The sequence below is a fragment of the Sinocyclocheilus rhinocerous genome, unplaced genomic scaffold (assembly GCF_001515625.1).
Source record: "Sinocyclocheilus rhinocerous isolate Xijiao unplaced genomic scaffold, SAMN03320098_v1.1 scaffold494, whole genome shotgun sequence".
Classification (NCBI taxonomy): Eukaryota; Metazoa; Chordata; class Actinopteri; order Cypriniformes; family Cyprinidae; genus Sinocyclocheilus; species Sinocyclocheilus rhinocerous.
Window position 1 is genome coordinate 385265 of NW_015628684.1, and position 15007 is coordinate 400271.

The 15007-nt window shown below is 38.3% G+C and overlaps 1 protein-coding gene across 7 annotated transcripts in view; it reads left to right on the forward strand.

The window, feature by feature from the left end:
- LOC107738011 (chromodomain-helicase-DNA-binding protein 3-like) overlaps window positions 1-14427 on the forward strand; it is a 56360-nt gene extending 41933 nt beyond the window's left edge. For 2 of the 7 annotated variants that reach the window (XM_016549674.1, XM_016549675.1), the window contains 4 exons: window positions 829-1024; window positions 2057-2220; window positions 3020-3146; window positions 6612-7947. In XM_016549674.1, coding sequence (XP_016405160.1) covers window positions 829-1024; window positions 2057-2220; window positions 3020-3146; window positions 6612-6817 — 693 coding nt within the window. In that variant the 3' untranslated portion in view covers window positions 6818-7947. Of the gene's footprint in view, window positions 1-828; window positions 1025-1105; window positions 1250-2014; window positions 2221-3019; window positions 3147-6611; window positions 7948-13704 lie in introns of those variants that run through there. The other 5 variants (XM_016549668.1, XM_016549669.1, XM_016549670.1 and 2 more) reach the window with 4 other exon arrangements.
- The last annotated feature ends 580 nt before the right edge of the window (window positions 14428-15007 follow it).

Consider the following 15007-nt stretch of genomic DNA (forward strand, 5'->3'; position numbering starts at 1 on the left):
CCCATCACGCAGATTGCATTTAAAAACATATGAGACGCAGTGAAAAGGAATAAACCTCCACAAATTCGTGACGTGTTTTCTAAAAGTTTAAACTGTTTTAACTTTGCATGGCTTTCTATACATCTATTGTGTGAGACGTGAGTGCAGCAGCCATATTTGTCCGTCTAAAGAAATGCACTGAATATGCATCTGTGTGAATGGCTTGGTTTCGGTAGCGGCGCGTCTCGTGGGATGCAGCAACGTCACTTACATCATCACCGCATCTCACGCGCCACTGATGACGCTCCCTGATGCACACCTAACATTCAAATGTTTACTGATGGCAGTTTCTTCTTATGCAATATCCATGACCAGATTCATTCTTATTATTTGGAATTAATTCCAAGCCTGTGAAAAAGAAGTGCCCTTTGTCTGCGTCACTCATAGCACCTGCCTATATCATGCGCTATATCGAACATTTTTTTCTATCGTTATCGAAGAAGGTGTACCGTCGATAAATATCGATACCGTTTTATCGCCCAGGCCTACATTACATTACATTTATCTCACTAATCTATAATGGAATAAAAAAGTAGCATAAAATGCATATACAATATCATAAGGATAATAATCTTTTAGTTTGAATATATAGTGCTTTATTTAGCATGCTGGTAGCTTTTTGAATTTAATGTCTTTTGAAGCACCATTGTTTTAGCCATTCCAATTTAGATGGTCATTTTTAGCTGCTGTGCCATATCAAGTATTTAGTGGGTTGCCTGAACAACTAGCTGACTAATTTAGTTTTACACATCTCTAGATCTAAGATCTCTCTCTCTTTTTCTCTCTCAGTTGCTAGAGCAGGCCCTAGTGATAGAGGAGCAGCTGCGTCGGGCTGCGTACCTCAACATGACCCAGGACCCGACTCACCCGGCCATGGCCCTGAACGCTCGCTTTGCTGAAGTTGAATGTCTAGCTGAGTCCCATCAACATCTCAGCAAGGAATCGCTCGCAGGAAACAAACCTGCCAATGCCGTCTTGCATAAGGGTGAGGAAAGTTTGTGTGGGATTTGTCTCATAAATATCTTTAAATGAAAAATGAGAGGGAATATGTTTGTGTGTAACTCGGACAAAGTTTGCTGGCGTCTTGAGGGTCTGATAAAAGGCTTCTGGATAGATCCAGTGGGACCAGTGCTCCTGCCAGCTCTGATATGGGAACAGTTCAAGAACACAAGGCACTTTTAATGTCCTGGTGTTTTCTCAAGCGTGTTGTTTAATCTTTGCCGATAAACCATTTATTGGATACCAGTTCACTTGGCTTGTCACTCTTATTATTGTCTGAAATTGCCAATAAATTTCACATTTGACAATCAGAATTCACTGTCACGTTTAGTTAGCCTTCTGAACTGTCGATTGGCTTTCAAAGCTGATATTGATAAAAAAGGTCTTTGATATGCTTCAAAACAAGTGCTAATATAATATTATTTATACACTTTTTCATGTTTAGTATTTATTTTTTAAATTTAATATTTAAAGCTTTAACTTCTTTATATTTTCAGTTATATTTTTAATTCATTTTGTTTTTGTCATGTTTTAAATATTTCATTTTATTTACTTAGTTTATTTACTTATTTACTCGCTTAGGTTTTAGTTTAAGTAATATTAGCACTTCAGCTTATTTTATTTTAAATTTCAGTTTTTCATCTAATATTTATATTTCATTTTATTTCAGTTTTATTTCAATTCAAGAACATTTTCTATAGCTTTAATTTTACTTTTAGTTAACAATAACAACAGCGTTCAAACCCTCTCTTCAAAGAACAGGTGACTGTGTTTTGGAAATATTTAATCTAATTATTTTGAGACTTAATGAATTTCAGAGTATTTGGTAAAGAATATAATATAATAATGCTTCAAGCTCTTTTAGTTGTTAAAGTCGACATTCTGAATACATGTTCCTGCTCCTGAAGTTTGTGTGAAGATTCTATTAACAATTACACATTTAACTTTACAACCACATCCTGTCTGCTTCTGTTAGTTTCTACAACCGGGCATGTTGTAATGATGGACAATTTTGTAGTTCTTAACCAACTGGAGGAGCTTCTGAGTGACATGAAGGCAGACGTAATGCGGCTCCCAGCCACACTCTCTAGAGTCCCACCGATCACGGCCCGCCTGCAGATGTCAGAGAGAAGCATCCTCAGCAGACTGGCCAACAAAGGCAACGAGACACACACACCACCGGTAAATACGCAAATACATATGAATGCACATATTCATACAGATATTAAATTATTACAAAGTACACTACCGCTCAAAAGGTTGGTTCAGTAAGGATGCATTAAATTGATAAAATAAATGCTTTTGAACTTTTTAGTCAGCAAAGAATCCTAAAAAAAAATTGCATGGTTTCCACAAAAATATTACTGTTTTCAGCATTGATAATAATAAATGTTTCTTGAGCAGCTAATCAGCATATTAGGATGATTTCTGAAGGATCATGTGACACTGAAGACTGGAGTAAATTCAGCTTTGCCATCACAGGAATAAATTACATTTTAAAATGTACTAAAATAGAAAATGGTCATTTGAAATTATAATAATATTTTACATTTTTACTGTATTTTTGATCAAACAAATGTGGCCTTGTTGAGCATATGAAACGTTGAAAAAAAAAAAACATAAAATTTTTTACTGACTGACAATTGTGTACATACACTCTTCACAATTGGTAAATGCTCAGGCTTGTAAATATTTAACTATTAATATATTTGTATAAGTATATTTCAATTCTAAACATATTCCATGCGATTGAAATATATTTATAATGACTGACACAGAAAGGAATGAATAAATAATATAAAATAGTAAATATGCTCACATTTGTTGCAGCCATCTGGTATTAATAAAATGTGCAAAGTTTCAAAATGAATCTTATACAACTCTGAGTTAAGTTTGTATTTTTTTTTAGCCGCTTAAAACTAAATCCCTTTGCATTCTAAGGTTTATAACACACACTCTCTCTCTTTCTCTCTTTAACTAGCCTATTCCTCCAGGCCCATACGCCACCCCACAGAACTACGGCCCTCCCTTCACACCTGCACCTTCAGCGGCTCTCACTCTGGCTGGGACCAACTACAGCCAGATGCCCCCTGGCGCTTTCATATCAGGTCAGTTTTGCTGATCCGTCCCCAGAAAGGCACCCCAAAACAGCCTCCAGTGATCTCATACTCTGGTTACTCTGAACCATTTTAAAGGCTTTTCATTTACACTGATGAAAAAGCAGATCAGCGTTTATTAAACGAGGGATATTTTTACGCAAAAGCACGTCAAGGTTGTAAAACTGTTGATTTGAATTTTTGTGATTTTAGAAACAGTGTGTGTGTGTTGTGCTGTCTGTGTGTGTATATATGATATATGAAATAGAAAAGAAAATGCTGGAAGTGATGTGGAATTCTAAACATAAAGTTCTTAAATGACAAGTTGAATTGAAATCCGTTTTGACCAGCTGGAGGTACTGATGTGTTTGTTTGGTTGGTTTAAATTTGAAAGGCAGATTTGCTTGCCATCTGTTGATCATGGCAGTCTCAAAATGTGAAAACAAAGTGCTTCTTGTAAGCAGCTCTGGATTAGAGCATCTGCTAGATGGTGAAATGCTGAAGTACATTTTTTTGGATGTTAAATTCTCCTGTCGCAGCTTAATATCCAGAGACAGCTATAAGTAGGCCATTCATAGGTTGATTCTGCCTAAAAATGTAAACACTGTGGCTCTGTGGTGCTATCAAAACATTGCTCTACAAGTTTGAGCATCCAATGGCATGAGTTAGGGGCGGAGCCAGATGGAGAGGGGTGTGTTCTGAAAACCTGTTTGCAAACAATTATTGTTTTTGCGGTTCCTTTTGGTAACATAGGTGGTGTAGAATGTACTTTACCTTTAAGGGCTGAGGAATTCTTGGTAGCATCAGTAAAATGTAAGCAGATTTGTAAATAAATGCACCATACATGTATAAAACACCAGTGAATTTGGTTTTAGCAGTGAAAATGAGTGATTTTGCAACCTTCCCCATAAAGAGATGTAGCTACATACCCAACAAAACAATACTGAGTTTTCTAACTTTTTTTGAATTCAATTAAACGCTCTATCTTTACCTACACAATGCGCATTGTCCTACAAACATCCAGTCAGTAAGCAAATGAAATGTTTATATAGCAATTATTTCACACATTGAATTGGTCCTTCAACTGATTTAAACCAATACTGTGAATCTTTTTAATTGATTCATTAAAAGAATCAGTTCAAAAGAGTCATTTGTGAATCAGACTACACCAGAGTTAATTTAGTATTATTTATATACTATTATAGATATTTTGAAATGGTTTTTATTTTTATATTTTCAGTTTTTCATTTTCATTTTAACTTTAGTATAATTTTTAGTTATGTTATGGTTTGGTCATTTTATTAGTGTTTTTAAATATTACTATTTAGGTTTCATTTATTTTTATGTCAGGTTTAAATTATTTCCAGTTACTAATCCTAGTGATTCATCCTATTTCAGTTAATTGCCAAGGCAGCATTTCTAATATTTATAAATGTTCAGTTTAAGTTTTTCATCCAATATTGATATTTTACTTTATTTCAGCTGCATTTTAATGAACAAATATGTTTTTAATATAGTTTTAGTTTTTAGCAAGCAGTGATTTATTAGCTGAGAAATGGACAGCGCTTTAGGCTATAACTTTACCATCTTATGATTAACGTGGCAAAATCCACACGATTCAACTTCTCTCTGTTTTCTCCCTATGTTTTTTTTTCTTGCTCTTTCTCTCTCAGTCTATTTGTGTTTATGTGGGCGTACATGTGGGTGTACGAATGCTCTGTTTCACAATAATTTGTGAGGTCAGTGTATGAGAGGCTGGATTTGACATTTGGTATGTAGTTTCTCTATAAAGCACTGATTCTTGAAAAAGGTTTAATCAGTTATCAAACTTTTGATGCACCTGAAATGATTTGTGTTCCCCAGATTTCAGTATTTAGTAGTTTAGTATTTAATACTTAAATTGTAAAACACGGTTACAGATTTAATCCTTGCTCAATATGTCACTGTTCAGACATGCAAGCACATGTTCTGTCCTAAGCGGAAAAAAAAAAAAACTACACTGACACAAGTCACACTTGATGTATTCATATTGCTGCAAAAATATGATTCTGGTTAGCACACTTAATTACATTTTAATTTGAGAAGGCCCCCGTGGAATTTTGGCAAAATTATTTCACGTTCTCCATCTTTGGTCCAAGAGAACAGATTGGCCCTGCCAGTGAGTTTATTGTTTCAATATTAGCTCTGTAACAGCATATGTGTGCAGGAAGAACTGAGAAGAACAAATGTAGTTGTTTTTGTTTGCCATTTTCTGTTTATTCTATCAGAGGCCAAACTCCGTCCATCGTCCTGACTGTTTTTACCCGTACAGAGTGGATTGAGTGTCCTGATACCAATCTTTCTACCACAAGGGAGGCATATTTTCTTGCCATGGTGCTTTTTCTGAAAATGTCATTACAGTTATCCAGAACCTTAGCCGTGCCAGGAATCGCTCAGCCGAGGGAACATTTTTTTGCTTTTCTACTCAGATATTTTTAAGAGAGAGAAAAAAACCCATAAAGAAACACAAATGTGCTTGTGCCTTTACGCCGGTTTTTTAAACCCCCTGGAGGCAGAACTAGACTCTCGCTCTTTGTCTGTCTCTCTCTCAGTCTCTGTCTGTCACTGAAATAGCCCCAGACTTCAGATCCTGGTGGGTGTAGAGGCTGATTGAGTTTGTTGAGGCTGTACACGCTGAACCCTCGCCTGGCTAAAAATATGCCCCACTTGGGGCCCGTTTGAACCCTCTGGTCCCTGATTAAGACAACTGCGGTGACCTCAGTTTAAACCGAGCCAGGGAGCGAGATGAAAACAGCATGCCAGACTAAACAAAAAAACGAGAGAAAGAGATATAAAAGAAAAGAGAAAAATGAAGGACAGACTGTGTTGATCTGTTTAACGTATTCCATAATAGGACATTTTTTGGACCCGGTCAGACATCTCTCTAAAAGACAGAGGAAGAAGTGAGAGGGAGGAGAGAGGCAAAATGGAGTGTGAGCTCCGCTTTGCCTCTGTAAAAATCCTAGCGGACCCCGTAACATCTCGCTCAATCATTCTTAAAGTTGTCAGAAATAAAGACCTTGGCGAGCACGTCTTGTTTTCTTTTTTAAGTCATTGCCACTTAAACTCTTAGCGTTTTACATGTCATGAACTTTATAGAGCAAAAGGTTTTAGACACATTATGTCAACACAGATTTCTTTGGCAAAAAATGCCCGAACGTCTATTTTTTTTTACCTTGTGAAAGTTCGGTGCGTCACTGCTCTCGCAGCCAGTGGATGTCCTGAGTCTGGCTCTCGGGATTATTTGTAAGAGCGCGAGACACAAACTGGGAGATTTGATGCTTTTTCTTTGTTCGAGAGAAGGCCTCCTTCCAGCCTCCTGCCTACAGTTATGGGTTTTTCTCTGTTTTCTCAATATTGAGGACTGATACTATGCCACTGATTGACCGCTCCCTACCCCCCCAGTGTCTACAGTCTGCCCCCTTTCTGCCTCCACAGAAGCTCCGTCCTGCCTGAAGACCAAGGAACATGACGTGCTGCAGCGCCAGAGGGTGGTGGACCTGTGGAAGGACGGCAAGTCGGAAGGGTCAATTGGGCAGGAGCTTCGCATGCCCAAATCCACCGTGCACAGCATCATCGTCAAGTACCGACTCAGCAACACGGTGGAGAACCTGCCGCGCAACGGACGGCCCAAAAAACCATGACCTGAAAGAGCGATGGATGGAGGACGGGAGGGATGAAGTGACTGTAGAATGTGAGGGGCAGAAAGGCTAGGAAAAAAACGATAAATAAATTAGACAGGATTGGTGTGAAAATACTGTAGCCCAAAGAATATTGTAGCAGGCTGCTGGACTTCTTGAGAAAAGGTACTCTTCAGGCGAAAAGGTTAATAACAGATAGACAAAACGAGCAAATGCAAAAGAGAGAAATGAAGTAGGGAAAAGGGAGCTGAAACAAGAGCCGTTTGGACGACGAAAACACAGACCTCTTCTTCCACTTCTGCCTTTTCCAGCACTTTTTTCTCTCTCTATCTCTCTTCCACTCTCACTCTCTCTCCCCTTGCCCCCTCCGTTCCCTTTCTTTCATCTGTCGGTCCGAGAGAAGTCCCAGCAGATAAATTTTTCATTTGGCCGAAGGAGCGAGAGCGCTCGTTTAAGTGCCTGAAACCTTCCCTCCCTAATTCCACCACAAATCACTATTTCTCTGCATCCCTTTATACAGTATCTCTCTTTCTTGTATCGTTTATCCACTCTCCTTCTGTCGTTCTCTCTCACACGCATATGCAGCCTCACAGTGTCAGAAGTGAAGGATTCCAAAGACGGCGGTTTTTCCATAATACCACAAGTTTGTTTTCTGTCATTAAAACCCCTGACCCAGTCAAAACTGTTTTGGAACTGAGGCACAGTGGAGTGGAACTATCTTTTTTCCTGGAAACTGCGGACCTTTTGAAAAACTCTCCAGCCACGGACTCTCTGCGTTCCTAAACCAGGACTGTGAAATGTTAAAATGGCTTGAAATCGCTCCATATATATATATGAAGACTGACTTTTCATCACAGCAACCTGTCCAGTGGGGTGATGCAGACATATATATATCTGCACCTGAACTGAGATCAGTTGCATGATTTTGCAGAGCTAACTTATTGAAGGAATGCACTGATCCTGGGTCAGAAGACCTTCATGCTGAGCATGCACACGATTCAACCTGTCCGACCAAATTCCTGCGCTGTGCTAGAGCCAGATTCAATCCCCAGCAGGACGTTTATACAGTACATGACTGTTGTATGAGAACTCCCTGCATTCTACAAAAATGCACAAACACTCCCACGTGTGCACACTCATGCACGCTGGAGAGCCACTTAAGTAGCTCTGTATTTTCCACCACATGGTGTGTTTTGTTGTAATGGCCGAGTGCGTGTGCATGGTCTTGCAGTATCGATGAACTGAAGCTGATTGTGCGTATGTTTGTGTTCGCTTGTGAGTGTACTGTACGAGTGAAGATTCAGGGCTGCCGGTGTGTGGGTTCTTCTGTGTGAGTGATCAATTGTGTGAGTGTGCTGGTTGTTTGGATAAGCTGGGTCACTGAGGCCATCTCTGTATGTTTTTCTGGTTTACTGAAAAGTAGAAAGGTTGGTGTGCTGGAGCAAAACTGGGTGCCCTCAGATCAGAGAAAGTGGCATACAGAGAAAGATGGTTGAAAGGTTGACAGTCTGAGAAAGAGATCTGAAGAACAATCCCCAGCAGTTTATACAGTACATGACTGTTGTATGAGAACTCCCTGCATTCTACAAAAATGCACAAACACACCCACGTGTGCACACTCACACGCTTGAGAGCCACTCAAGTAGCTCTGTATTTTCCACCACATGGTGTGTTTTATTGTAGTGGCTGAGTGTGCGTGTGTGTGCATGCAGTATCAATGAACTGAAGCTAATTGTGCATATGTTTGTGTTCGGTTGGGGTTGATTCTGTACGAGTGACGATTCAGGGCTGCTGGTGTGTGGGTTCTTCTGTGTGAGTGATTAATTGTGTGAGTGCGCTGGTTGTTTGAATAGGCTGGGTCACTGAGGCCAGCTGCCATCTCTGCATGTTTTTCTGGTTTACTGAGGCGTAGAGGCAGGCTGGTGTGCAGAAGCCAAACTTGGTGCCCTCAGATAATGTTTGGTCAGAGAAAGATGGCGGAAAGGGAGACAGACATCGGAATAACAGTTTTATGGGTGACTAGCAGATATTTTGATAAGCGATTAATGTGCTGATTATTTCTTTAATGAATTAGGTTGAAAACGGCAAATGTATTTTCTGTATTTTATATAAAAGCAAGTTAATTAACATGTTGCCCAGTGTTCTCTTCCAAACACTGTGCAAATTGAAGCCTGTAAAAACAAATATAGATGTATAAAAGTGGGCTTCACTAAACATTATGGCCAATAAATATGAAATAAAATAAATTAGAAATGTTAAAAAAAAAATTGTTTACAGGAACACAAACATTCCCAGACATAGAGTTTGGGGTTGGTAGGAATTGTTTAATGTTTAGAAAGACGTCTCTGATATTTACCAAGACTGCATTCATTTGATATATATATCGTACTAATATACTGATTTTGTGCTCAAGAAACATTGCTTATTATTATCAATGTTGAAAACAGTTGTGCCACTTAATATTCTTGTGTGAACCATGATACATTTTTCAGGATTCTTTGATTGAACAGAAAGTTGAAAAGAAAAGTTTTTTGCTGAGTAACAACAGTATTCATTTCTTTAAAAAATTCTTACTGACCCCTAACTTTTGATCGGTACTGTAGTAACGTGTTAATATCATTTTTCCTGAATACGGTTTCCTGTAAAGGACTTCTTATATTTATATCTCATTACAGTTACTGCTCTTTTAAACTATTTTTACTGGTGTTGCATATATTTCAATTAAATAGTTAAATGGGGAATTTAAAATCTAAATGTAAGTGAAGTCTTTTAAGTAAAACAAGGCCCAATTAATAGATAATGATAGTTGTTATTTAATTTGTTTTGATTATTATCATTATTCATTATTATTGATTTTATCAATTAATCGTTGCAGCTCTAAGTACGAGAGACAGACAGCCTGGGAAGAGAGACAAATCTAAAAGAAAGAATCAGTCTGAGAGTGAATCAGTCAGAGAGGGACAGAAAGGCAGTCTGACACAGATACACACGGTCTGAGAGAGACATTTTGGAATAGAGAGAAAGTCTGAGTAAAAGTGGTAATCTGAGAGAGACAGTCTGGGAAAAAGAAGAAGCCTGAAAGACAGTGAGACAGTCTGGGAGAGAGAGACAGTCTGAGTGAGAAAGCCAGATAGTTCCAAGATTGTTGATTGTAGAAGCAGAGAGTCAAGTCACTCCGAGATCTGAGTAATGAATTATTTTCCTTGGCTCGCGTTGCAGGAGTATGCAGTACAACGTTCAGAGATATGAAAGTCACCCGGCGGGTTTCTAGCTCAGCATTTCCCCCTTGTAAAGGAGCCCCAATGCATTCCAAGCTCTCTCCAGACGTGTTCCCATCTGAAGGCCATGCATTCTTCTTCTCTCATTGCATGTTTACGAAACGGTGCCAGTCTTAATCAGATAATTGAACTCAAGCGTTACCATTAGCCAGTTCCAGTGCACACATTTCTATTTTTGAACACTCCAGAACATTAATCTCAGCCAAAACCTGTAGCACAACAAACGACTCTAGCATTATTGTCCTTGGAAAAACTTTGGTTGTGTAATTTTGAGGAACACATGCCAAGAGGGATTGTTCCTTTGAAGATCTTGCAACTGTTCCTCAGTTCCCTGCATGTTTAGGCCTGAGACAAAACAAGTACCCCGAGTGCACAGTCAAGGTGGCTGTCAATCACCTGTTCAGGATATTGTGCAACCAATAAATTACATTTGGACTTTTAAAAAATGTCTTGAAATAAAGATGCATTTCTTCAAACCAAAGGTATTAAGTTCTATAACCCCATTTATAGAATAGATTAGAATAGTCACATTAGCAAAATTTTGGTGAAATTTCATGGACAAAAATGGTCCATTGTCAATAGTTTAGCGATGCATGTAGCACTGCTCAAATAGAAGTCACTTTCAAACCAAGCAACTTTCTGTTGGTCAACGCAACATATTCGCATGACCATCTTGAACGTGAGCAAATTTGCAAATCTCACGCAAAACTCCCAATTGTGCAGATTCCTGTCGAAATGACTGGATTTCGCCCATGTAATTTTGCTGAGCAGTTGTAGGCTAACTGTAACTTTACATTGTAGGCCATTTATAGTCATTTCCTGTGTTCACTAGAACACGTAAGGTACTGTAGGATGTTCCCGGCAGGACAGTTAGACGTGACTCAGAAGTTTATATGTGACTCAAATGATGGCAGTTATCGTGTCTGTCTGAGTCATACTGTGAATTTGCAAAAAAAACAAGTACAGCAAATGAAGCTAAAGATTTTCAAACACTATACACTCACTATGTGCTTGTGTGTGGTGAACTAAAATGCTCAGTACTGTTGTCCTCACATACATTTCTTTATAGAAGACAAGACAAGGTTTTGTATTATTATTATTACTGTGTATGGTATATAGTATACTCTGACTGTATGCAAGTTTACCCATTAAAGGATGTCCATAATGGAGCACAATGTGGTTTTGTATATTTTTTTTGTCTGTGGCTAGGTAGGGATGCACAATATATTGGTACTGTATCAGTTATTAGCAGTTATTAATGTTTATTGGTTAATTTAGATATTTAATTGTGCATGTTTATTTCCCCTATTTTTACATTTAAAGGGATAGTTCACCCCCCCAAAAAAAATCTGTCATTAATTACTCACCCTCATGTTGTTCCAAACCCGTAAGACCTTTGTTCATCTTTGGAACACAAATGAAGATATTTTTGATGAAATCCGAGAGCCCTCTGACCCTCCAAAAGACAGCAAAACAACTGACACATTCAAGGCATTGTTAAATGTGACATTAGTGGTTTAACCTTAATTTTATAAAGCTACAAGAATACTTTTTGAAAACAAAAATACCTTCATTCAGCAATTTCTTCTCTTTGTGTCTGTCTTTGACGCACATTCACGACAGTACCATGACGCCATGTGTGTGCATTCCTCTGCTTGTAAACAAGGCGCAGCGCATCCTGGTTCTATGTCAGAATTCCGACTCCTGCGTCAGCAGCATCACATACATTGTACTCTCGTGAATGCGCAGCGGACACTGAAATGGAAGAGAAGAAATTGTTGAATAAAGTTGTTTTTTTTGTTTTCGCACAAAAAGTATTCTCCCAGCTTCATAATCATAACATTACGGTTGAACCACTGATGTCACATGGACCATTTTAACGATGTCCTTGCACTGTTTCTGGGCCTTGAACGTGTCAGTTGTGTTGCTGTCTATGCAGGGTCAGAAAGCTGTCGGGATTTCATCAAAAATATTTTCCTTGGTGTTCCGAAGATGAATGAAGGTCTTAGAGATTTGGAACGACATGAGGGTGAGTAATTAATGACAGAATTTTCATTTTTGGGTGAACTATGCATCTACAGTATGCTGGCAACTACAAGTTTATCTTTAAAAACACTTCAAATGTATCTTAAAAGTTATGAAATGTAATTAGCGACAGATCTTTTCTTCCATATTGTTACCTGCATCCAAGGAAAAAAATTTTGTTAAAGAAAGAAAGAAAAACAAAACAAAAGAAAATGTAGGATGGGACTTGATTCTTTCCATTAATTGTTGATAGATGAATGGTTCACAATAAGATCAATAACACGCATTTACAAAATTAATAGGATGATTTTCATTTCATGCCAGATTGAATGTAATATTTATCTCAAAATATCTCAAATCAATTATCTGTCTTTTATACTTTCATTTATAATGTTGATCCTTAAACTCACAACATTTAAAATGACTGAAATCCAGCAGGTTTCTTATTCCTGTCTGGTAATCAGTGAGCCATCGCCATTGTGCTCTTGATCATATCGCTTTGGATTGAAGCTAAATGACTGCTTTCTAAACAATGACTACGTTTACATGGACATCAGTAATCTAATTATTTACCTTATTCTAAATAAGCCAATATTATGATTATGGTGTTTACATGAGTTGCTTTTAGAATATTCCTTTCATGTTCCCGTTGTACATGTTATAGTACATAGGTCGATTAATGGCGCACGTCATTACGTCCCACGTGACGCCATCCGACGTCCCCTCCGGAATTTCACACATTAAACATATAGTTAGTCTTTGTGATGATGCTATGTACAGTTTTGGGTGTTTCATTTGTAATTTTATGAAAGCTTCAAGTGCAGTTAATTATTTGTACGTGCATACAGATGGCGGTGTTGAAGCTCTTTTATTTGCCATGTGTGTATCCTGTCGCAAAATGCGGCGAAAAGTCCTACACAATGGTAATAATGTGATTAAGGTGTTTACATGTCTATTCTGCACTTCAGTAATGCGACTAAAATAGGAATACTCCACATGTCTTAATTCGATTTCTGTTTACTTCGATTATGACTTTAGCCGGATTAAGGTAATCAAAAATCTCTGTTTACATGGTACATTCTTAATCAGAGTATTGTCTTAATCGTATTAAAATCGGAGTATTGTTCTCCATGTAAACTGTTAGTCTTCAAGTACATAATGTACACACGTATTTGCCCCTGAATAGTGAATGCTTGGTATAATAGACACAATGGGTATGAATACCCTGCAATGACAGCACTGATCATCATGATGACTTTTTTACCAAATTTAAAATTGAGGAACAACTTCATCCTAAAATTAGAAAAAAAAAAACAAGCTTATGGATGAATCATGATTTCTGTGTGAAAACATTCACACATGTTTTTTTCCGCACAAATATGTGCATATTCACGGTTAGCGAATGAAACCTAATGAGACAGAAAGGGAAAAGAGGAAGGAGAAGTCAGCCAGTGAGAAATGGAAAATGTGATACAATAAAGATTAGAAGGTCAGATTCAACTTTCAACTGTTTTGATATAAACAAAAAATGCTAATTATAATTAGTGCACAGATCATTAACTTCCCTTTCTTTATGTTTCCCTACAGTGTTGAACGGACCCCCCATGTCGGTAAAGAAAGAGAGGGAGGCAGAGCTTCTTATGGCACGGAGGGAACAGCGCAGCGGGGAGGTGATCTGCATCGACGACTGAATTCAGCTCCTCCCGACGCCTCCCACACACACACACGCTGACTCAGTCGAAGAACATCTGCATGCAAACGTAAACACAACTATTCCTCAACACATACACGCGCACATGCACCTGCAGTTGACGAATGAACAGACTACCCTCAGTATCACGGCAGCACTTTCATGACACCTCGAGTTACAGCTACTCCGAATTCAGCAGAGCCTAGGCTCGCCTTTGGTTATTTCCTCCCGTACACATACCGTATGTGCGCATATACACACACACATTTCCTTTCCTCTCATAAATATCTGTCCCAAATCAGCCTCGCATTTCAGACCAATCCACACGTTCATCCTCTATCTAGCGCCCCTCGACACAGACATGAAGCTGCATGAATGTGGAATAGCTTCACATCACCCGCAGTGATTTGTTTTCCGACAGCATGCACCTGACAGTCCACGGTTTAGTCAAGACAAACGTCCGTGCATTGAGCTGTGCCGACTCAAGCATAGTGCAATCTTTCAAGCAAACAAGCGTCAATCTTAAAGCAATCTTTAATCTTAATGCTTTAAAGGGATTGAAAATCCTGTCATCATTTACGTTTCAAACCTGTATGACTTTCTTTCTTCCGTGAAACACAAGGTATTTTGAAGAACTGTTTTTTCGTCCATACAATGAAACTCAATGGGGTCCAAAACAACACCGGACCCCTTTGAGTTTCATTGCGTGGTCAGAAAACACATTTTTCAGAATGTCTTCTGTACTGTAGAAGAAAGAAGGTCAAACAGGTTTGGGAGAGTAAATGATGGCAGATATTTCATTTGGAAGTGAACTATCCCTTTAAGATGATTTGGTTGGTTTGGGAGCATATACACATATTTTTACGTAAAAAAAAAAGAGGGAAAAAATTAACAGTATCCTGGTCTATTTTCTTCATCTTTCAGAAAAGAAAAAAAACACGAGGTAAAGTTTATATCCTACCACGAGAGTAAGGAAGTAATGTATTATGTTGGATTAAAACAGTATTGGCTGCAGTATTGTCTTGGGATAAAAAGACAAGTTTGTTATGAAGTTTATTTAGCCTTATATATTGGGACATCAAGAATTGATATGTAGAGTTCCCTGCCTTTTTTAAGTATTGACCCTTAATCTTGTGTTACGGTGAGGTGAAGAGGGTTCAAAAGCATCTTCAAACCTCCCTAATAGTGTTCAAGATTGTT